This window comes from Somniosus microcephalus, chromosome 3 (genome assembly GCF_052327205.1).
Source record: "Somniosus microcephalus isolate GS21.2 chromosome 3, FLI_Smic_1.0, whole genome shotgun sequence".
Classification (NCBI taxonomy): Eukaryota; Metazoa; Chordata; class Chondrichthyes; order Squaliformes; family Somniosidae; genus Somniosus; species Somniosus microcephalus.
In genome coordinates, this window is record NC_140989.1 from 227,994,416 (window position 1) to 228,019,787 (window position 25,372).

Sequence of the window (25,372 nt, forward strand, 5' to 3'; positions counted from 1 at the left end):
CAGTCTCTCTCTCCCCCGCTCTCTTTCCCCCAGTCTCTCTCTCCCCCGCTCTCTTTCCCCCAGTCTCTCTCTCCCCCGCTCTCTTTCCCCCAGTCTCTCTCTCCCCCGCTCTCTTTCCCCAGTCTCTCTCTCCCCCGCTCTCTTTCCCCCAGTCTCTCTCTCCCCCACAGCCTCTCTCTCTCCCCCCCAGCCTCTCTCTCTCTCTCTCGCTTTCCCCCAGTCTCTCTCTCTCTCTCTCCCCCAGTCTCTCTCTCTCTTTCCCCCAGTCTCTCTCTCTTTCCCCCAGTCTCTCTCTCTCTTTCCCCCAGTCTCTCTCTCTCTCTTTCCCCCAGTCTCTCTCTCTCTCTTTCCCCCAGCCTCTCTCTCTCTTTCCCCCAGTCGCTCGCTCTCTCTCTTCCAACAACAACATGCCCTCAAAAAACCCTCGGCACCGCCGGGCACTTCAGCTAGTACACAATAAATGGTAGGATACGGAGAAGTATAGAGAAACAGAGGGACCTGTGAGTGCATGTCCACAGATCCCTGAAGATAGCAGGATAGGTAGATACGGTGGTTAAAAAGGGATACAGGACACTTTCCTTTATTAGCCGAGGCATAAAATAGAAGAGCAGGGAGATTATCCTTGAACTGTATAAAACACTAGTTAGGCCACAGCTAGAGTACTGTGTACAGTTCTGGTCACCACATTACAGGTAAGATGTGATTAAGAGAGGGTACAAAGGAGATTTATGAGGATGTTGCCAGGACTGGAGAATTTTAGCTACGAGGAAAGATTGGATAGGCTGGGGTTGTTTTCTTTGGAACAGAGGAGGCCGAGGTCTATAAGATTATGAGTGGATAAGAAGGAGCTATTTCCCTTAGCAGAGAGGTCAATAACCAGGGGGCATAGATTTAAAGTAATTGGTAGAAGGATTTGAGGGGAGTGGAGGAGAACGTTTTTCACCCAGAGGGATGTGGGGGTCTGGAACTCACTGCCTGAAAGGGTGGAGAGACAGAAACCCTCATCACAGTTAAAATGTACTTGGATATGCACTTGTAGTGCCATAACCTGCAAGGCTATGGACCAGTGGGATTAGGCTGGATAGCTATTTTTCGGCCGGCACAGACACAATGGCCAAATGGCCTCCTTCTGTGCTGTAAATTTCTATGATTCAGTGGAAGTGGGTGAGTGGAGCCCACATATGCTGCTTCACAAAAATTACGTCTAATCAGCGCTCAAGTGCTAAAGCTGCAGATGTCTGTTTCAGCACCACCAGGCAAGTTCAAGTTATGGTAATCAACAATTAGGACCAAAATTGTGCGCTAAAACCGGACTTTCAAACAGACGTGTCTTATTAGCACAGCACCCTTTCACCAAAATAACTCCAAGTATCTCGAGTGCATTTGTTTTTATGCAATTCCTGCTGTGGAGTTTAAAAAGAAATCTGTACAGTCGTGATTTTATTTCTTAGTTCTTGCTACTGCTCTCCAAACCAAATACTAAACCCAACTGATGTAAACATGTTCATAATATCTACCATATTGAGCACCTAATTAGTGCAAGATTTTTGATGGTGTAAATGGAAATGTCATCTCAGACTAGATACCATTTCCAAAGATTGGGTTTACTTCAATTTCCTTCATCTCTCTTAATTGAAGTAAAGTTCTTCAATTAAATTGAATATTTTTAGCAGCTTAACTCATCAGGACACTGCATTCAAGGTACCATTTGATTACATCGCTTTGCAAATTACTGCATCACTCCTTACTGAAATAACCAACATTTAGCCAGACAAGATGATGGGATTCAATCACTGAACCAAGCTGGAACTGACATTCCAAACACCTTTGCACTCAGCATTTAAACACTGAATGACAGGCTCCTCAACCTGCTGTCATCTCTCCTCTCAAAAAAAAACCTTCGACCCCCTCCATCCTTGCAAACTACAGCCCCATCTCCAACCACCACCCCTGCCACAGAACTGAAACTGCTCTTATCAAAATCTCAAATAACATCCTATGTGACTGTGACAATAGTAAACTATCCCTCCTTGTCCTTCTCCACCTGTCTGCAGCCTTTGACACGGTTGACCACACCATCTCCCTCCAACGCCTCTCCACCGTCGTCCAATGGTTGGGACTGTCCTCGCCTGGTCAGATTCTTATCTAAACAGTCGTAGCCAGAGAATCACCTGCAATGGCTCCTGCACCTTTACCTCTGGAATCCCCCAAGGATCTATCCTTGGACCCCTCCCATTTCTCATCTACATGCCGCCCATTGGCAATATCATCCAAAAGCACAGCATCAGTTTCCACATGTATGCTGACAACATCCAGCTCTACCTCACCACCACCTCTCTCGACCCCTCCACTGTCTCTAAAATGGTCAGACTGGTTGCCCGACATCCAGTCCTGGATGAGCAGAAATTTCCTTCAGCTAAATATTGGGAAGACCGAAGTCATTGGCCCTGAATTTTCGATCAAAGACCACGGTCTGCAGAAAGGTGAATACATCAAGTTAAAGCTGTTCAGAGATACGTCTTCAGTAATCTTGGTTGCCCCCTCAGTGCCTGCCTCATTTGTGTATTGTTTTGTATTGTGGGTTCAATGACGACACATTCATGAAAGAGAATGTCTTTTACTCTAAAGTTTGTTCAACTATGTTAACAGCATTACAGGAGACACAATGTTAGAGATCCATCTTAAACGAAACTAAAACTAAACTCTCTCTCTCACATGCCCTCTGCTGGTCAGGCATAAATAATCAAACAGGCAAATACCATCACTATTTGCTGATATCATTACATCTCCCTTTCTTAAAACAAAAGTATTTTACTTTGATCTAACATGTTTTCTTTGTATTACTCTGCATTTTAACTGTAACACTTAATGAACTTACATTATCATTATCATGATCAAGGTTTTTTAACCTTGTTTTGTGTGTTCACATGAAATATGTAAATACACTAGAACTTGAAGAAAGAATAAGATAACATTACTTCCTTCTATAACAATAGTCCTTAAACTTGCTCAATGAGTCTCTCAGGAGGCTTCACGTGTCTTGAGGATTTTCTGATTGATTGTCCTTGAATCTGAGTTGTTGCCTCAGATGATGGTTTCTCAGCTGTGTGATCAGGTATCAGTATCTTTGACCTGCTGTGTGATCAGGTTGTTCAACAGTATCAGTCTTTTGACTTGCTGTGGCTGGTCCCATGAGAAGATCCCGACGATTTCTTCGCAGAACAGCACCCTCATCTGTCTGAATGGTGTATGATCTTGGTTGGACTTCACTCAGGACAGTTCCCTTCTGAGTCCATATGTTTGTTTTGTCTTTGATCCTTACTTGGTCACCAGTGTGGAGTTCAGGTAGGTTTTGTGTTCCTCTGTCATAGTCGTACTTTTGCTTTTCTTTCTGTTGTTCTTTGAACTTCCTCACTTTCTCCCCCTCTTTTGTTTTCAGGAGGTTCTCCGGGATGGGTAGGTTTGACCTTAGCAGACGTCCCATCAGGAGTTGGGCTGGTGACATACCACACTCGAGCGGCGTTGTGCGGTATACAAGCATGCTCTGGTAGAAGTCAGTTCCACTGTCTTTTGCCTTGTACATCAGTCTTTTCACTGTTTGGACCGATTTTTCCACTAGTCCATTAGACTGTGGAAAGTGAGGACTTGACGTTGTGTGGACAAAGTCCCACTCTTTGGCAAAGTGTCGGAAACTTGCATTGTAAAACTGGGGTCCGTTGTCTGTGAAGACCTCGCTTGCCACGCCATGTCTGGAGAATATGGCTTTCATACATGGTATCACAGCATCTGCAGTGGTGGTGTACAGTCTACAAACCTCTGGATACAGGGAGTAATAGTCTGTGACTACAAGATAGTCCTTCCCTTGACATACGAATAGGTCAGCACCTACCTTCTGGTAAGGTCTGTCTGGCGCTGGGTGTGGTTTTAGTGGTTCTACCGGATTGCTTGCTCGATATTTCAGGCATATTGTGCAGTTTGACACCTCATTTGTCACATCTTGGTTGATTCGTGGCCAGTACATCACCTCTCGTGCTCTTTTCTTACACTTTTCGATTCCCAGATGTCCTCCAGGGATCCTTTTCAGCATCTCTTTTCTCAGACTCTTTGGGATAACTATTTTACTTCCTTTGTAGATGATGTTTTCGACCACTGATAGTTCCGCCCTGCAGTTCCAGTACTCTGCCATGTCAGGTGAGCAGTCTTGCTTCATGTTGGGCCATCCATCCAAGATGCTTTTCCTCAGTCGTCTCATTGTTTCATCTTTGTTTGTCTCAGTCTTTATGAGCTCCATTTTTGCATCTGCTATGGGCAGTGCACTTGTGATCATGTCCACGTAGGCGTTCATTTTTTCATCCATTTTGGTGTTTGCGGGCTCTCTTGGGTCAACAGCTCTGGACAACGTGTCTGCTGTATACATCAGCTTACCCGGTGTGTACGCAACATTCAGTGTATAGCGTTGCAGCCTGATCATCATTCTTTGTATTCTAAGCGGACACCCATTTAGTGGCTTTTGGAACAATGCAATCAAGGGCTTATGGTCAGTCTCTACACCGATTGCTTGTCCTGACACAAACTGGTGAAATCTTTCACAGGCGTGTGTGATGCTGAGCAGCTCCTTTTCTATTTGAGCATATCGCGTCTCCGCGTCTGTCATTGAGCGCGATGCATATGCAATAGGTTGCCAGTAGTCATATTTTTGCAGAAGAACAGCACCGAGCCCACTCTGTGATGCATCTGATGATATCTTGATGGGTCTCGCTGGGTCATAAAACCTCAGAACTGGTTCCTCTGTGAGCAGTTTCTTTAGATCGCTCCATGACTTCTCATGTTCATGATTCCATTCCCATTCTATATTCTTTTCAGTTAGTCGTCTCAGTGGCGCCATCTTTTCTGAGAGGTTGGATATGAATTTACCCATGTAGTTGATCATTCCATTAAACCTCTGCACGTCCTTTTTGCATTGTGGCTTTGGCATATTCTCAATGGCGGACACCTTTCTGGGATCTGGTCTGATGCCCTCACTGCTAAGGGTATCTCCCACGAATGTCAGTTCTGTCACCCCGAGCTGGCATTTCTCTCTATTCAGCTTCAGGTTTGTTTTCCTTGTTGCTTCCAGCACTTTCTTCAGTCTCTCGTCATGCTCAGTTCTCGTGGTTCCCCATACTATGATGTCATCCATTGATGTATCAACTCCCTCCAGGTGCTCATAGATCATATGGATAGTTTTGTGATACACTTCAGGAGCTGAGGCAATGCCAAATGGTAACCTTAGGAATCTGTATCTGCCAAATGGACTGTTGAACGTGCACAGTCTTGAACTTGCCTCGTCCAGTTTCATCTGCCAAAATCCTGATGATGCATCTAACTTGCTGAAATACTTTGCATTTGCAAACTGTGACATGATTTCCTCACGTGTAGGAAGCTTGAAGTGCTCTCTCTTTATTGCTCTGTTTAGATCCCTTGGATCCAGGCAAATTCTGAGCTTTCCATTCTTTTTGTCCACAACGACGAGGGAACTCACCCACTCAGTTGGCTCATCTATCTTCTGAATCACGTTCAGGCTTTCCATCCTGTCCAACTCTGCCTTCAGTTGCTTTTGAAGAGCAAACGGAACTTTTCTGCATGGATGTATGACCGTTGGCATACTTTTATCTACTCTGATCGTGTGTTCTCCTGGAAGGCAGCCTAGACCCTGAAATAGGTCGTTGTACTCTTTCATGAGTTCATCATTGACTGTCTCTCCTTCGCTTTCCACAACAAGGACTCTCTTTACCAGGTTCAGTCTCTCACAGGCTATTAAGCCTAGTATGGCCTGCACATCCTTTGGCACCACGATTAATGCTAGCATGTGCTCTCTGTCCTTGTGTGTCACTTTGACAATGCATTTTCCTTTCACTGGTATATCAGTACCTGAGTATCCTGGCACTTTCACTTTTATTCCATGTATCTTTGGTCTGGGTCTAATTTTCTTAAAATCAGTCTCTGATATCACATTAACTTGTGCTCCAGTATCCAATTTAAATGGAATGTGTATGTCATTCACTTTTAGTGTCAACATCCAGTCTCTTTTTTCTTTTCAGACACAACATCCACATAGAACTCCTCTATCTCGCTTTCATCTACTGCATGGACCTTGCTTTGTTGCGCTTGGTTCTTACAGCAACGGGCATAATGGTTGTTTTTGTTGCAACTATTGCATGTTTTACCATATGCTGGACACTTTCTTGGCGGATGCTGTGCACCGCATCGACTACATGACTTTCGATTGCCCCTTTCATTTTTGTTCGCTGGCCACGCCTCTTTTTTCACATTGGCGCTTTTTGTTGAACGGTTTGTGTCCGTTCTTACTCACTGCATCCACGTTGCAGCTAGTCACTGAACAGCTCCTTTGCCTGCGACTTCACAGTCTCTGTAGCCCTACACAGTGCTATGGGCTTTTCCCAGGTCTAGATCTTGCTCTCTTAGCAGTCTTTCCCTTAGACCATTATCTGGAATACCACACACCAGTCTGTCTTTTATCAGCGAGTCTGTCAGTCCCCCAAATTCACACGTTTTGCTTCTGTTTCTCAGTTCAGTCACATACTGATCAATAGTCTCTCCCGTTTTCTGTACACGTGAAAAATCTGTGCCTCTCAAACGTCACGTTACGTTTAGGTATGCAGTAGGCCTCAAACTGTTCCATTATTTTATCCAGCTTCATTTTGTCTCCATCAGCAGCGAATGTGAAGTTATTATACACCTCCAGCGCTTCATCACCCACGACATGTAATAACACTGACGCTTTCATTTTATCACTTTTCTCGTCAGCTCCGATTGCCGCTAAATACAACTCCAAACGTTGTTTGAATCTCCTCCAATTTTCAGCCACATTACCTGTCAACTGAAGCTTCGCCGGTGGGTGTAAACCTTCCATTTTTCACTTCGTTAGCTATTCTCCAATGGTAAGTAACGATGTTCTCTTTTGGCTTGCTAATATGTGGAGAGCTGATTTAACTTCAGATTTTTCCTCTTCGTCTCTTTCAATCACTTCTGACACCATGTATTGCTTTCTATGTGGGTTCAATGACGACACATTCATGAAAGAGAATGTCTTTTACTCTAAAGTTTGTTCAACTATGTTAACAGCATTACAGGAGACACCATGTTAGAGATCCATCGAAAACGAAACTAAAACTAAACTCTCTCTCTCACATGCCCTCTGCTGGTCAGGCATAAATAATCAAACAGGCAAATACCATCACTATTTGCTGATATCATTACAATTTGTTGCTATGTTTTACATTGTGTTTGAACTACCCCTATGTCCATGTCGTCTGCAGGGTCCCTAGACAGAGTTCGGTCAGGAAATCTCTGCAACAGCCTTCAAGGCGTGATTGTGGCCATTTTGTAGATAAGTCTGTGTCAGGAAGACGACATATTGCTGATATATACAGTAATTAACACAAAGGACACCATAAAGATAGATCCACAATCACAGCAATTTAATATTTTAAAGTACAAAGTACTCACCAGCAGGAGCTGGGCGGATTCTAATTGGCTGCTGTTTTAGGACAGACAACACAGTTTGAACTGGTTGGATTATAATGGTTTTCCCAGTTAAGCCCGGACTAGGCTGTGAGACAGGTAAAGCTGGAAGGAGAATAGGCTTTGGTTGGATAGGCTTCTGTTTCGATACATTTGAAGTGACATTCACTGCAACAGAGGAACAAATGTGTTTCTAATTACTGTACAAATTAACACAAAAATACAGTTATTAAAACTATAAAAAGATTTTACAAGTACAGAGCTAAAGCAGAACTCCAGCAAGTTAACTATAAAACACGCAGAACTCTGATTCATGGGCAAATACAAGGCGAAAATTCAATTTAATCTCTCTTTACGAATGTTAACTATTTCACCTCTATCATAATTTACAGAAAACACAGCATGAAAAACATGCCGAATGGGAAACAGAATCAAGTTTTAAAAATATATTTATAAAATATTTTATATGCACACATACATAAATATAATTAATCAAATTGTCCATCAAGAACTAAAATTGAATCCAGACATTTGCAGAGTCAATTTTGTAAAATCCTGCACATCATCTAGCAACAGCGAAATTGAGGCCATGTGTGGGACACTGCAGTGCCGAGCACATGCAGCTGCCAAACATATTCCTCAGCTTTAAAAATCTTTGCCCTTTATACGTTCAATGTCTTTTCGCTCCAAACCACAGACATATTTTCCCAATTTCTTAAAATCAATACAATCATTGCTGTCCTATTGGTTCGTATATTGGGAGTGGAACATTTAAGAAAATATATTGTTAGTTACATCTGTGAATTCATACTGTACAGGGTTAGATGTAACCAGTCAGCAAGAAAATTTATCGGCATTTCAACAAGTGACTGTTCTAGCCTAGACTGTAGAAACATCTTGCGCAGCCACAGCAGGTGAATTAAGATTGTTTCTAATATCCATTATTGCTAAAATGGCAGCAGTGTAAAGGTATATTCACCAAAAAATGAAAATTTGAGCAAAACATTTTTTAAGAACATGCAAGATAGAGCCTGCCATTGGTTGGTTGTATATTGTGCCTTCAGTTTAATTAATTGCACTTAATCCCAACAAAAACAAACGGGAAGAGGAAATCCATATTATGCACAACGACATGGCTAACCCTTTCGTAATTGCAGTTTTCTATTCTTTATTGCAGCCTTTTGAATATATGCTGGTCGGGCCCCTCCTTTGCCCTGTCGACACGCTTTCTCTCAGTGACATGATCTTGTAGCCTGTAACCAGGCTCCATATGCGTGCTCTAATCGCCATCACTGCCACAACTTTATTCGTACAGTTACACAACACATCTATATATATAAAGCGGCTCTCCTGTCTGTCTGTCCCGATGTCTGTCTGTCTGTCTGTCCGTGTTCTATACGTTTGAAAGTTAGAGTGTACCGACGCGCGCGTCGCCTCAAAAGAAAGCTTGCGATTCCGGACCGGTCATAGGCGTATTTACGTTTCGGCCGCACAAAAATCCCGCCCGCGGTATCCGAAAAACGTTCAGCGTTCCGCTCATTAGCATCTCATTAGCGACCGTGTGACGTCGAGGTCGACCAATCGGACGGCGGGTTCCTGGCGCGTGCCGTCCGACAGTTGAGTGTCGAGTGACTCGACGATTGACCAATCCTAAGCTTCGGTGACCTGACCGGTCGACCAATCGGTGCGTGTGTGGGCGGGCCTTATCCTTCTGAACCGAGGTGAGTGGCCGCCATCTTGATTTTTCACGATTTTTTCCCCCACACTTTCTGTGTGTTAGGGAACTAAGGTAAATATTTGAATTATGTGTTAGGGAATTAATTAACAATTTATTTGAGTTTTATATTGTGTTTAGCAACCCCCCCCCCCCCCCCTCCTCCTCACCCTCGCGCAGGGGACACTCGGGGCTGCTTTCCAGGCCCGAAGCTTAAAAAATTTCTCTCTCTCCTTCTCCTCTTCCCTCTCTCTCTCTTTCTCCTCTTCCCTCTCTCTCCTTCTCCTCTCCCCTCTCTCTCTCTTTCTCCTCTTCCCTCTCTCTCCTTCTCCTCTTCCCTCTCTCTCTTTCTCCTCTTCCCTCTCTCTACTTCCCCCTCTCAGGTTTGTCGGGGCCGGAGCGTGGACGGGCCGGCCGAAGTGAGCCGCTCGCTAACGGCCGCCATCCCGCGGGGTTTCCCTGCCTATTCCCCGCAGGCCGCCTCGCGCCGCTGGCACTGACCGCGCATGCGGGGGGGGGGCGGGGCGGGGCTCGGCTCGGCTCGGCGGCTGGTGCTTGGAGAGCGGGGCTCTCGGCGGGGGGTGGGGGGCAGGGCTCGGAGAACGGGGCGAGGCGGCTGGTGCGGGGGAAGAGGCCCGGCGCACGCCTGACACGTAAGGAGGATCTTCGTTCACGTTGGGCGGGTTCCTCGGGTGCTGACCCCTGGCGGTGTGGGGCCGGAGCCCGGCTCTTACCTTGCCCCGGAGAGCGGGCGGATGGCGGGGCCTGGAGTAACAAATCGGCCGCAGCGGCAGCTGAGCTCCGGTGAGCGGCGGCGGGCCGCAGCGGCAGCTGAGCTCGGGTAAGTCGGGCCGGACCAAAGGCGAGGGGGGGAGGGAAGAGAGGGTGGGTGGGGGGGGGGAGGGAAGAGAGGGTGGGTCGGGGGGGGAGGGAAGAGAGGGTGGGGAGGGGAGGGAAGAGAGGGTGGGTCGGGGGGGGGAGGGAAGGAAGAGAGAGTGGGGGGAGGGAAGAGCGAGTGGGGGGAGGGAAGAGCGAGAGAGAGGGTGGGGGGGGAGGGAAGAGAGAGAGGGGTGGGGGGGGAGGGAAGAGAGAGAGAGGGTGGGAGGGGGGAGGGAAGAGAGAGAGGGTGGGGGGGAGGGAAGGAGAGAGAGGGTGGGGGGAGGGGAGGAGAGACTGGGGGAGGAGAGAGACGGGGGAGAGAGAGAGAGAGATGGGAGAAGGGAGAGAGAGACTGGGGAGAGAGAGAGACTGGGAGATCGAGAGAGAGGAGCGACGGGAGCGCGACCGGGGGGGGGAGCGAGGGAGCGCGACCGGGGGGGGAGGGAGCGAGGGAGCTGCGACCGGGGGGGGGAGCGAGGGAGCGCGACCGGGGGGGGGGAGCGAGGGAGCGCGACCGGGGGGGGGGAGCGAGGGAGCGCGACCGGGGGGGGGAGCGAGGGAGCGCGACCGGGGGGGGGGAGCGAGGGAGCGCGACCGGGGGGGGGAGCGAGGGGAGCGCGACCGGGGGGGGGAGCGCAGGGAGCGCGACCGGGGGGGGAGCGAGACGACGAGGGAGCAGCGACCGGGGGGGGAGCGAGGGAGACGCGAGCGCGACCGGTGGGGGAGCGAGGGAGCGCGACCGGGGGGGGAGCGAGGGAGCGCGACCGGGGGGGGAGCGAGGGAGAGCGCGACCGGGGGGGGGAGCGAGGGAGCGCGACCGGGGGGGGGAGCGAGGGAGCGCGACCGGGTGGGGGAGCGAGGGAGCGCGACCGGGGGGGGGAGCGAGGGAGGGGAGCAGGGAGCGCGACCGGGGGGGGAGCGAGGGAGCGCGACCGGGGGGGGAGCGAGGGAGCGCGACCGGGGGGGAAGAGAGAGCGCGACCGGGGGGAAGAGAGCGCGCGACCGGGGGGAAGAGAGAGCGCGACCGGGGGGAAGAGAGAGCGCGACCGGGGGGAAGAGAGAGCGCGACCGGGGGGAAGAGAGAGCGCGACCGGGGGGGAGAGAGAGCGCGACCGGGGGGAGAGAGAGCGCGACCGGGGGGAAGAGAGAGCGCGACTGGGGGGAAGAGAGAGCGCGACTGGGGGGAGGGGAGGGCGCGACTGGGGGGAGGGAGGGAAGGGAGGGCGGGGAAGGGAGGGCGGGGAAGGGAGGGCGGGGGAGGGGAGGGCGGGAGGGGGGAGGGCGGGAGGGGAGGGCGGGGGGGGGGAGGGCGGGGGGGGGAGGGCGGGGGGGGGAGGGCGGGGGGGGAGGCGGGGGGGGGAGGGAGGGGGAGGAGGAGAGGGAAGAAGGGGCAGGGGGAGGGAGGGGAGGAGGGGAAGGGAGGAGGGCAGGAGGAGAGAGGAGAGGGGAAGGGGGAGAGTCCACGAGCCCCCTGATCCCCGTCCCCCCAAACTCCCGAGCCCCCTGATCCCCACCCCCCGAACTCCAGAGGTTGGCCCCCCGAGACTCGCACCCCCACCCCCACCCCCGAGGCTCGCCCACCACCCACCCCCACCCCCGAGGCTCGCCCACCACCCAACCACCCCCGAAGCTCGCCCCCCCCACCAACCAAGCACCGAACTCCGGAGGCGCGATCTTCCGAGCACCGGCCTCCTGAGCTGGCTTCAACATTGCGGCTGTGCGAGACGGCCGGAGGGCCCGGTTGCCAGGGTAACCGTGACGCTGACCAAGCCCCGCCCCCCGGCCGAGCCAGAGAGACGCCGCGTCTCAGCTGCTCTGCTGCTGCGCGCGGCCTCCCCCCCGGGGGTCGCGGCCCCCCCCCCTCCCCCCGAGGTGAAGACCGCCGATTGCGGCTGTGCGAGACGGACCGGCGGGCCCGGTTGCCAGGGTAACGCTTGACGCTCAGCAAGCCCCGCCCCCCGGCCGAGCCAGAGAGAGACGCCGCGTCTCAGCTCCTGCTGCGCGCGCACCCTAGCGGCGCTGGGCTGAGGCTCGGCCCTCCAGCCTTCGAGTGGGGCCGGGAGGTGCCTAGCTCGGGCGTGGGTGCGGAGGAGACGCCGAGGCTTCTAGGCTACCTGGAAAAACGGGGAAAGGTAGGAAAATTAATGAGATTAGATAAGTTAATTACTTTCTAAATCATTTTTTTTAAAACAATATGTGTTTTAAAAGCAACGTTTTTTTTTAAGACGCGGAAAGCGGGAAAAAGGAAAAGTTTGGAATCAAGATGGCGGCGACTCACCTCGGTTCAGAACGATAAGGCCCGGCCACACACGCACCGATTGGCCCGGCGGCACACGCCAGCAACCCGGCTTACAATTGGTCGAGCTCGAGGTCACTCTGTCGCGAATGAGCGGATAATGAGATGCTAATGAGGCGGAATGTTGAAGTCTTTTGGGATACCGCAGGCGCGATTTTAGCCCGGCTGAAACGTAAATACGCTTAAAACCGTCTCGGAAGCGTAAGCTTTCTTTGGAGGTAACGCGCGCGTAGGTACGCCCTGTAACTTTCGAGCGCATACCCGACAGACGCACACGCGATGACAGACAGACAGACAGAATGACAGAAAGAAGTACCGATTTATATATATAGAGAGAGATAGAGATAGAGAAGATATAGATAGATAACCAAACTAACTGGTGCTCAGTAAAACTGCCATCGATTCTATTTGGAGCCCTTGAAAATAATTTTTTTTGCTTATTTCCATCGATAAACTAGGCTATTTTTCTAGGTTGGTGGATCCCAAGGTGCTCGAACACTAATTCTGACAGCATCATACCTGATGAGGTCACTAGTGCAATATGTAGCTGCCGCCACCTGCCTTTAACGTAGTAAAATATCCCAAGGTGCTTCACAGGAGCGTTATCAAACAAAATTTGGCACCAAGCCACGTAAAGAAATATTAGAACAGATGATCAAAAGCTTGGTCCGAGAGGTAGGTTTTAAAGGATCGTCTTAAAAGGAGAGAAAGAGATAGAGAGGCAGAGAGGTTTAGGGAGGGAATTGCAGAGTTTAAGGCCATGGCAGCTGAAGGCACAGCCACCAATGAGGGGGTGATGGAAATCGGGGGGATACGCATGAGGCCAGAATTAGAGGAGCACAGATATCTCGGTGGGTTGTAAGGATGGAGGAGGTTACAGAGAAAGAGGGAAGGATGAGGTCATGGAGGAATTTGAAAACAAGGACAAAATTTTTTTAAATCGAGGCGTTGCTGGACTGGAAACCTATGTAGATCAGCAAGCACAAGAGTGACAGGTGAACGGGACTTTGTGCAAGTTCAGATAGGATGCGGGCAACAGAGGTTTGATAAGCTCAAACAGTGAAAGGAAATAGAGAGCAGTGAAGAACAGTTGTTCATCGGACTGGAGGAAAGAACACATTGGAGTTTCCTAGTGGTCAGTACTAGGACCACTGCTTTTCTTGATATATATTAATGACTTAGACTTGTGTATAGGGCACAATTTCAAAATTTGCAGGTGACACAAAACTTGAAAGTATCGTGAACAGTGAGGAGGATAGTGATAGACATCAAGAAGACAAAGACAAAGGTGGAATGGACGGACACATGGCAGATGAAATTTAATGCAGAAAAGTGCAAAGTGATACATTTTGGTAGGAAGAACGAGGAGAGGCAATATAAACTAAAGGGTACTATCCTAAAGGAGGTGCATGAACAGAGAGACCTGGGGGTATATGTGCACAAATCGTTGAAGGTGGCAGGGCAGGTTGAGAAAGCGGTTAAAAAGGCTTACGGGATCCTGGGCTTCATAAATAGAGGCAGAATACAAAAGCAAGGTAGTTATCATGAACAATTATAAAACACTGGTTCAGCCTCAACTGGAGTATTGTGTCCAATTCTGGGCACTGCATTTTAGGAAGGATGTGAAGGCCTTAGAGAGGGTGCAGAAAAGATTTACAAGAATGGTTCCAGGGATGAGGGACTTCAGTTACGTGGATAGACTGGAGAAGCTGGGGTTGTTCTCCTTAGAGCAGAGAAGGTTGAGAGGAGATTTGATAGCGGTGTTCAAAATCATGAGGGGTCGAGACAGAGTAGATGGAGAGACACTGTTCCCATTGGCAGAAGGGTCGAGAACCAGAGGACACATATTTAAGGTGATTGGCAGAAGAACCAAAGGAGACATGAGGAAAAACTTTTTTTTTTTTTTTTTTTTAAAACGCAGCGAGTGGTTAGGATCAGGAATACACTGCCTGAAAGGGTGGTGGAGGCAGATTCAATCGTGGCTTTCAAAAGGGAATTTGAAAAGTACCTGAAGGCGAAATATTTGCAGGGCTATGGAGAAAGGACGGGGCAGTGGGACTAGCTGAAGTGCTCTTGCAGAGAGCCAGCACAGGCTTGACGGGCCAAATGGCCTTCTTCTGTGCTGTAACCACTCCATGATTCTAAATAAATCTGGAATAAAAAAAGCTAGCATCAGTAATGGTGACCATGTAACTACCGGATTGTTGTAAAAACTCATCTGGTTCACTAATGGCCTTTAGAGAAGGAAATCTATCGTCCTCAGCCGGATTGGCCTATATGTGACTCCAGACCCACAGTGTTTGACCCTTAACTGCCCTCTGAAATGGCCTAGTAAGCCACTAACAAGCTATGACAAAGTCACTGCAGGAGTATCTTCACCACACGGACTGCGGTAGTTCAAGGCGGCAGCTCACCACCACCTTAAGAGCAATTAGGGATAGGCAATAATTGCTGGCCTTGCCAGTGACGCCTACATCCCAGGAATGAATAAAAAAATAAAGTAATTTAGGGGAGAGTTTTCCCAGGGGGAGACACAGAAGGAAGTAGGGCTGGGAGTGGATCTGAGTAGAGAGTGATACAAGGAAGTGATCAGAGATGGCCTTGTCTGTGATTGACACGATGGGAGTAGCAGCCACGTGAGATGGCAAAGTCAAGGGGGTGGGCGTGAAGATAGGTATGGGGATTTGATATGGAGGGGGAAATTAGGGGAGGACAGGAGGGCAGTGGACTCAGGAGTGGGAGAGCATGATGACTTGAGATGAAGGTTGAAATCACAGAGGATGAGAAGTCGGTTGGTACAGAGGCCGAGGGAGGAAAGCAGTGAAAATATCTCGGTACGAAACTTGGCATGGTACTTGGGTGGGTAGTGAAGAACGAGGATTTTAAATGTGAGGGGAGAGGAGTGGAGCAAGGCGAGATGTTTAAAGGAGGAGAAGGTGCCAGAGGGGTAGGGGGATAGCCCAAGGTGTGATTTGGTGACAAGAGCCACAGCACCACCACCACGGCAGTCTGGGCAAGGAAAGTGGTGCAAGGTATAGCCAGGAGGGGAGACTTTATTAAGGTGGAAGGTGTCATCACCCGTCAGCCAGGTTTCCAATCATCCACATCAGAAAGGAGGCCTAAACTGCGCAGTACAGGTAGACTATCCTTTATCCGAAAACCTCGGGACCAGCCGAGTTTCGGATAAAGGAGAATTTCGGATTTCGGAAGGTGGGTCGGCGGGGGTCCGCGGGGGGGTCGGCGGGGGGTCGTGCGCATGACTTACGCTGGCGCTCAGCCTAAGTCAGTCGGGGTCGGCGGGGGTCGGGGCCGGCGCCGGCGCGCCGGCGGGGTCCGCGGGGGGGGGGGGGGTCGGCGGTTGTCGGGGTCGGCGGTTGTCGGGGCCGGCGGGGGGGTCGGCGGTTGTCGGGGCTGGCGGTTGTCGGGGCTGGCGGGTCGTGCGCACGACTTACCCTTTATCCGAACTTCCGAAACCGGAACCCTCTTCGTTCGTACGCACGACTTACGCTGAACGAGAAAACCTTCGGTTTTTAGAGGGTTTCGGTTTTCAGAAGTCCGGATAAAGGGTAGTCTACCTGTATATAGTTTTACTTTTACATAGGATATAGTTGATCCCGACGATGATGCCTCTTGGTAAAACTGGTGTGTCGTCTGTCTCCTTGCCATGTGCCAGTGTCTTACTGAGTGAGCAGCAGATTATAAAAATTCATCTTTCTCTGAATGCATTTGCTGTCCATGATGCATTAACTAAAGACACCAAATCAGTGCACTATTTTTCTTCCTATGCTAAGAGCGGCATGGGCTGCAGGAGAATAGGGGCCTAAATGTGTGTGTATATGCAGGAATGGGGCCAGGATTCTAAGGGAAATTGAAGAATTAATTCCAGTTCAGAGCTGGTAGGAAACAAAGATTCTTTAAATGGGCTTAAACTGAGGAGCTTGGTGGGGATATGGTCCCTCGCATGATTCTTGGCAGGGTAAGAAGAGGACCATAAAAGCAGTGTCTGTGAAATGTTCAAATAACTGGAACGTAATTAGTTTACTTCGTTAGGGTTTTGCTTGTATTTTGAGGTCGAGTGACATTAGAAATTAACTGCTAAAAATTAAAACAGGCAAACATCTTTTTTTCCCGTTAAAATCGGCAATAAAAACTGACTTTAAAGAGGTTCTTAAATATATTCAGCAAGTCTGATCTCTGCTGCCCCTTTTACACTAGTCTAAGAATTATTAGATCCTTTTTTCATACATTTTGATTTCATCGGAGAGCAGTAAACTGCCTGAACTAATTACAGCAGACAGCACAAAGCAGCTGAATTACTGACGGCAATTATGCCCGAGCTAATTCCATCAGGCAAGGTTAATTCTGTTGGACTCGGAGTTTGTCACCAACTCCATAGCTCTCACAAATTGAACAAATCTAGCAAGTGTAGAGAACAACAACAACGACAACTTGTATTTACATAGCGCCTTTAAAAGGTAGTAAAAAATCCCAAGGCGTTTCACAGGAGTATTTTAAAACAAAAAATGTGACACCGATCCACAGAAGGAGAAATTAGGGCAGATGACCAAAAGCTTGGTCAAAGTGGTAGGTTTTAAGGAGTGTCTTAAAGGAGGAAAGAGATGTAGCGAGGTGGCGAGGTTTAGGCAGGGAATTCCAGAGCTTAGGACCGAGGCAACAGAAGGCACGGCCACCAAAGGTTGAGCGATTATAATCATGGATGCTCAAGAGGGCAGAATTGGAGGAGTTGGGAGGCTGAGGAAGATTACAGAGATAGGGAGGGGCGAGGCCATGGAGAGATTTGAAAACAAGGATGAGAATTCTAAAATTGAGGCGCTGCTTAACTGGGAGCCAATGTAGGTCAGCGAGCACAGGGGTGACGGGTGAACGGGACTTGATGAGAGTTAGGACACGGGCAGCCAAGTTTTGGATGACCTCAAGTTTACATAGGGTGGAATGTGGGAGGCCAGCCAGGAGTGCGTTGGAATAGTCAAGTCTAGAGGTAACATAGGCATGGATGAGGGTTTCAGCAGCGGATGAGCTGAGGCACGGGCAGAGACAGGCGATGTTATGGAGGAGGAAGTAGGTGGTCTTCGTTATGCTGCAGATATGTGGTCGGAAGCTCATTTCAGGGTCAAATATGACACCAAGGTTACCAACAGTGTGGTTCAGTATCAGGCAGGTATTAGGGAGAGGGATGGAGTCAGTGGCTAGGGAATGGAGTTTGTGGCGGGGGCCGAAAACAATGGCTTATACAATATGAAATACAGGCAACAAATAACAAAATTATCTTAATCATCTGCTTTTTTTTGAAGAGAAGAGAGACTGATCAAAACTCATCTTGAAATCATGGAATACAACATTGAGGCTAACACATCAATAACCATCTCGGGTCTGTCAGAGGGTGATAATCTGGGTCCTATATATTGAACAAAATGTGGGTCCCATTTGATGGGTAAAGTTCAACATAGAAACATAGGAGCAGGAGTAGGCCATTCGGCCCCTCGAGCCTACTCGAGCCATTTAATGAGATGATGGCTGATCATCCAAATTCAGTACCCTGTCCCTGCTTTCTCCCCATATCCCTTGATCCCTTTAGCCTTAAGAAATATATCCAGCTCCTTCTTGAATACATTTAATGAATTGGCCTCAACTGCCTTCTGTGGTAGAGAAGTCCACAGGTTCACCACTCTCTGGGTGAAGAAATTCCTCCTCATCTCAGTCCTAAATGGCTTACCCCTTATCCTCAGACTGTGACTCCTGATTCTGGACTCCCCTTTCAATCGGGAACATCCTTCCTGCATCTAGTCTGTCTAGTCCTGTTAGAATTTTATAAGTTTCAATGAGATCCCCTCTCATTCTTCTAAACTCCAGCGAATATAAGCCCAATCGACCCAATCTCTCCTCATACGTCATTCCTGCCATCCCAGGTATCAGTCTGGTGAATCTTCGCTGCACTCCCTCCATGGCAAGAACATCCTTCCTCAGCTAAGGCGACCAAAATTGCACACAATACTCAAGGTGTGGTCTCACCAAGGCCCTGTACAACTGCAGCAAGACACCTTTGCTCCTGTACCTGAATCCTCTTACTATGAAGGCCAACATACCATTTGCCTTCTTAACCACCTGCTGAACCTGCATGCTTACCTTCAGCGACTGGTGCACAAGGACGCCCAGGTCGCGTTGCACTGCCCCTTCTCCCAATCTATTGCCGTTCAGATAATAATCTGCCTTCCTGTTTTTGCCACCAAAGTGGATAACCTCACATTTATCCACATTAAACTACATCTGCCATGCATCTGCCCAATCACCCACCCTGTCCAAATCATACTGGAGTTTCTTGGCATCCTCCTCACAGCACACACGCCCACCCAGCTTTGTGTCATCTGCAAACTTGGAGATATTACATCTAGTTCCCTCATCCAGATCATTAATATATATTGTGAATAGCTGGGGTCCTAGCACAGATCCCTGCGGTACCCCACTAGTCACTGCCTGCCACTCGGAAAAAGACTCGTTTATTCCAACTCTTTGCTTCCCGTCTTCCAACCAGTTCTCTATCCAAGTCAGTACCTTACCCCCAATCCCATGTGCTTTAACTTTGCACGCTATTCTCTTACGCGGGACCTTATCGAAAGCCTTCTGAAAGTCCAAATACACCACATCCACTGGTTCTCCCTTATCTATTCTACCAGTTACATCCTCAAAAAATTCCAGTAGATTAGTCAAGCATGATTTACCTTTTGTAAATCCATGTTGACTTTATCCGATCCAGTCACTGTTTTTCAAGTGCTCTGCTATTACATCTTTTATAATGGACTCTAGCATTTTCCCCACGACCGATGTCAGGCTTACCAATCTATAATTCCCCGTTTTCTCTCTACCACCTTTTTTAAAGAGTAGGGTTACATTAGCTACCCTCCAATCCATGGGAATTGTGCCAGAGTCTATAGAATTTTGGAAGATGACTAGCAATGCATCTACTATTTCTAGGGCCACTTCCTTAAGTACCCTAGGATGTAGATTATCAGGCCCGAGGGATTTATCAGCCTTCAATCCCATCAATTTCCCCAACACCATTTCCCTACAAATACTGATTTCATTCAGTTCCTCCCTCTCATTAGACCCTATGTTCCCCGACATCTCTGGGAGGTTATTTGTGTCCTCCTTTGTGGAGACAGAACCAAAGTATGTATTTAAATTGGTCTGCCATTTCTTTGTTGCCCATTATAAATTCCCGATTTTGATTGCAAGGGACCTACGCTTGACTTCACCAATCTTTTTCTCTTCACATATCTATAGAAGCTTTTACAGTCAGTTTTTATGGTCCCTACAAGCTTACTCTCATACTCTATTTTCCCCCTCTTAATTAATCCTTTTGTCCTCCTTTGCTGAATCCTAAACTGCTCCCAATCCTCTGGTTTGCTGCTTTTTCTGGCCAATTTATATGCCCTCTCCTTGGATCTTATGCTATCCCTAATTTCCCTCGTTAGCCACGGTTGCGCCAGCTTTTTTGTTTCATTTTTATGCCAGACAGGGATGAACAAATTCTGTAATTCATCCATGCGATCTTTAAATGTTTGCCATTGCCTATCCACCGTCAACCCTTAAAGTAACGTTCCCCAATCCATCCTAGCCAACTCGCGCCTCATACCATCGTAGTTTCCTTTATTTAAATTCCGGACCCTAGTCTGAGTCAACTACTTCACTCTCCATCTTAATTTAGAATTCTAACATATTATGATCGCTCCCCCCCAAGGGGCCTCGCACAACAAGATTGCTAATCAAGCCTTTCTCATTACATAATATCCAGTCTAAGATGGCCTGATCTCCAGTTGGTTCCTCGACATATTGGTCCAGGAAACCATCCCGTATACACTCTAGGAATTCCTCCTCCACAGTATTGTTACGAATTTGGTTAGCCCAATCTATATGTAGATTAAAGTCACCCATGATAACTGCTGTGCCCTTATTGCACTCATCTCTAACTTTCTGTTTAATGCCATTCCCAACCTCAGCATTACTGTTTGGGGGTCTGTATACAACTCCCACTAACGTTTTCTGCCCCTTGATATTTCTCAGCTCTACCCATACAGATTCCACATCATCAGAGCCAATATCCTTCCTTTCTATTGTGTTAATCTCCTCTTTAACCAGCAATGCTACCCCACCTCCTTTTCATTTTTGCCTGTCCTTCCTGAATTTTGAATGCTCCTGGATGTTGAATTCCCAGCCTTGGTCACCCTGGAGCTATGTCTCCGTAATCCCAATTATATCATATCCGTTTACATCTATTTGCGCAGCTAATTCATCCACCTTATTACGAATGCTCCTCGCATTAAGACACAAAGCCTTCAGGCTTGTTTTTTTTAACACTCTTAGTCCTTTTAGAATTATTATTTACTGTAGCCCTGTTAGATTTACACATTTGATTTCTCTGCCTTCCACTTTTGCTTTTCTCCTTCCTGCCTTTTGCTTCTATCCTTGCTTCCCTTTCCTCTGTCTCCCTGCACAGGTTCCCAACCCCCTGCCATTTTAGCTTAAACCCTCCCCAACAGCACTAGCAAACACTCCCCCTAGGACATTGGTCCCGGTCCCGCCGAGGTACAAACCGTCCAGTTTGTACTGGTCCCACCTCCCCCAGAACTGGTTCCAATGTCCCAGGAATTTAAATCCCTCCCCCTTGCACCATTCCTCTAGCCACGTATTCATCCGAAATATCCTACTATTTCTACTCTGACTATCACATGGCACTGGTAGCAATCCTGAGATTACTACCTTTGAGGTCCTATTTTTTAAATTTACCTCCGAACTCCTTATATTCAGCTTTTAGGACCTCATCCTGTTTTTTACCTATATCATTGATACCTATATGCACCACGACAGCTGGCTGTTCACCCTCCCCCTCCAGAATGCCCTGCAGCCGCCCCGAGACATCCTTGACCCTTGCACCAGAGAGGCAACATACCATCCTGGAGTCTCGTTTGCGGCCGCAGAAACGCCTATCTATTCCCCTTACAATAGAATCCACTATAGCTCTCCTGCTCTTTTTCCTCCCGTCCTGTGCAGCAGAACCACCCATGGTGCCAGGAAGTTGACAACTGCTGCCTTCCCCCGATAAGCCATCTCCCCCAACAATATCCAAAGTGGTATATCTGTTTGAGAGAGGGATGGCCACAGGGGACCCCTGCACTACCTGCCTGCGCCTACGACTCTGCCTGGCAGTCACCCATTCCCTTCCTGCCTGTGCAGCCTTTACCTGCGGTGTGACCAACTCCCTAAACGTGCTATCCACGATGTCCTCAGCATCGCGAATGCTCCAGTACGTATCCATTCGCAGCTCCAGCGCCGCAATACGGTCTGCCAGTAGCTGCAGCTGGATACACTTCCTGCACACATGGTTGTCAGGGACACAGGAAGTGTCCCTGATTTCCCACATAGTGCAGGAGGAGCATGCCACGGGGCCGAGCTGTGCTGCCATGACTTGCCCTTTAATTAATTCAAATTAAATTAAATCAAATCACTACCACTAATTACACTACAATTAAATTATATACTCAAGGGCCCTTGTTTACGAGCACTCCCCACTACAGAACAGAGACCCTAGAAACTATAAACCACAAAAATTAGGTTTGGAAAAAAGCGAGAAAGAGAGAAATACTCACCAAGATGAGCAATATTGGTTTCCAAGTCCCATATGGCTTTCAAATACAAGCCTGACTTCCAATGGAACTGAATGATGCCTATATCTGGGAACATTTGACAGAGGTAATGTTAAATAAAATGCAGAATTCATACCTGGTACTAACTCATCAGGTTTTGCCTCAGTTGAGCTCTTGACTTTTAACTCTCGTGCTGGAGAAGAGCAGTCACTGGTCTTACTACATGGTGAGACTGGGGAAGATTGATCTGATGAAGTGAAGAGCACCTCTTCCTGTTTAAAAAAAAAGATATTAACAAAATACTAATTGACATTTTATGCACTTACGAGCACAGCTACCCTGATGTGCATTTTGGTAACTCTACCTTACTGATGATTTCAAAGCAATTGATTACATCTAAAGCATTTTGGGATGTTTAAGCATCCAAGTTCTCCTTTCAATACTAAAGACACTGAATTCTTTAAGAGACTAAGAAATCCATGACGAGGGCCTTTCAGTTTTTAGTTCTGACAAGGGGTTACAAATGAACCGTGAACTTGTCGTCTCTTCACAGATGCTGACTGACCTGCTATATATTTCCAGTATTTTCCAATTTTACTTCTTACAACATGCTGACAGGTTTCCACATGTCACAGCCAGCTGACCAAAAGAACAGTCAAAGTACCAATGGACACAATGTTTGTCATTTGAAATTCCTTCTTTTTCTCTTCCGCTTGCCAGATTCTTACTTTGTCTCAGTCTTCACAGTTGAGGAAAAGGATAAAGTATTAGAGATACAGGAAAACTAAAACTAAATCAAGGGGAGGGACTTACTAGATTTATTAGAAGTTAAAAAAATGGTAATGGAGGAAATGAGACAAAAGATAGATAAATCTCCAGGACCCGACGGTTTCAATCCCAAGTTATGAAAAGGAGGATGCTCGAGTCATGATCTTGTAAAACTCTCAATCCATTGCCCCCTTGGATTGGAAAATCGCCAATTTCACTCCATTATTTAAGAAAGGGAGGAGAGAGAAACTAGGGAATTATAGGCCCATTAGTCTAATGCCGGTTGTGACGAAGTTACTAGAATCTGTTATTAGGGACAGAGTGACTGAGCACTTGGGACAAATCTGAACTGATCAGAGAGGCAACATGGATTTATAAAGGGCAAGTCATGTCTAATTAACCTAGTTGAATTTTTTGAACAGGTAACTAAAGTGGTACATAAAGAAGTACCTATGGTTCATTTATATGGACTTCCAGAAGGCATTCGGTACCCATTCAGTAACGTTCCACACAACAAAAATGAGTGTGCATGCAATTGGAGGCAACCTGTTGACATGCGTAGGGAATTGCTAAGGAGGTAGGAAACAGAGAGTAGGTATAATGGCTATGTACTCAAATTGGCAGGATGTGACGAGTGGTGTCCTCCAGGGATCTGTACAGGGGCCTCAGCTTTTCATTAGATATATAAATCACTTAGACGAAGGAAGAGAGAGCCATATATCCAAGTTTGCTGATGATTCTAAGTTACGTGGCACAGTAAATAGTGTAGATCAAAGCAGAAAGTTGCAAAGGGACATCAATAGATTAAATGAGCAGGCAAAATTGTGTCAGATGGAATTTAATGTGGGCAAGTGTGAGGTCATCCACTTTGGACCCAAGAAAGGTACTTGATTATTTTCTAAATGGTGAGAAGCTCCGAACTGTGGAGGAGCAGACAGATTTAGGGATCCATATACAAAAATCACTAAAAGGTAGTGAACAGGTACAAAAAAATAATCGAAGAGGCGAATGGAATGTTGGCCTTTAACTCAAGGGGGCTGGAACACAAAAGGGTAGAAGTTATATTACGGTTATATAAAGCTCTGGGTTAGACTTCATCTGTCGTAGTGTTCAGTTTTGGGCACTGCATCTCAGGAAGGATATATTGGCCTTGTGCAGATCCAACAGAATGATACAGCGGTTAAGAGTTAAATTATGAGGACAGGTTGTATAGACTAGATGAGTATTCCCTGGAGGATAGAATATTAAGGGGGAATCTAATTGATGTATTTGTGATGATTAAAGGATTTGATAGGATATATAGAGATAAACTATTTCCACTGATGGGAGTCCAGAACAAGGGGGCATATCCTTAAAATTAGAGCTAGCCTAGCCCGTTCAGGGGTGATGTCAGGAAGCACTTCTTCACACAAAGGGCAACAGGAATCTGGAACTCTCTTCCCCAAAAAGCTGTTGAGGCTAGGTCAATTGAGAATTTTAAAACTGATATTGCTCGGTTTTTGTTGGGCAAGGGTATTAAGGGTTACAGAACCAAGGCAGGTACATGGAGTAAGATACAGATGGCTACGATCTAACTGAATGGCAGACCAGGCTCGATAGGCTAAACATAAGACGTAGGAGCAGGAGTAGGTCATTCAGCCCCTCGAGCTTGCTCCGCCATTCAATAAGATCATGGCCGATCTGATCTTGGCCTCAACTCCACTTCCCTGCCCACTCCCCATAACCCTCGACTCCCTTACCACTCAAATATCTGTCTATCTCCACCATAAATATATTCAATGACCCAGCCTCCACAGCTCTCTGCAGAAGGGAATTCCAAAGATTCACGACCCTCAGAGAAGAAATTCCTCCTCATTTCGGATTTAAAAGGGTGCCTCCTTATTCTGAAATTATGCCCCCTAGTTCTAGATTCCCCCACGACGGGAAACATCCTCTCTGCATCTACCCTGTCAAGCCCCTTCAGAATCTTATATGTTTCAATAAGATCCCCTCTCATTCTTCTAAACTTCAATGAGTATAGGCCCAACCTGCTCAAACTTTCTTCATTAGAGAACCGCTTCATCTCCGGAATTAACCTCGTGAACCTTCTCTGAACTGCCTCTAATGCAAGTATATTCTTCCTTAAATAAGGAGACCAAAACTGTTCGCAGTACTCCAGGTGTGGTCTCACCAGCGCCCTGTACAGTTATAACAGGACTTCCCTACTTTTATACTCCATTCCCTTTGCAATAAAGGCCAACACTCCATTTGCTTTCCTAATTACTTGCTGCACCTGCATGCTAACCTTTTGTGATTCATGTACAAGGACCCCCAGATCCCCCTGTACCTCAGCATTTAGTAATCTCTCCCCATTAAAATAATAATTTGCTTTTTTATTTTTCCTACCAAAGTGGATAACCTCGCATTTTCCCACATTAAACTCCATCTGCCAGATTTTTGCCCACTCACTTAGCCTATCTATATCCCTTTGGAGATTCTTTGCGTCCTCCACACAATTTGCTTTCCCACCTATCTTTATATCGTCAGCAAATT

At 47.5% G+C, this 25,372-nt stretch overlaps 1 protein-coding gene across 1 annotated transcript in view; it reads right to left on the reverse strand.

Annotated features, from left to right (window-relative positions):
* Positions 1-25,372, reverse strand: part of atf6 (activating transcription factor 6) — a 284,152-nt gene that overhangs the window by 214,867 nt on the left and 43,913 nt on the right. Inside the window, exons 5-6 of the mRNA XM_085977996.1 lie at positions 22,209-22,344; positions 7,510-7,692 (exon numbers count right to left, since the gene is read on the reverse strand). Coding sequence (XP_085834122.1) covers positions 7,510-7,692; positions 22,209-22,344 — 319 coding nt within the window. The remainder of the gene's footprint in view (positions 1-7,509; positions 7,693-22,208; positions 22,345-25,372) is intronic.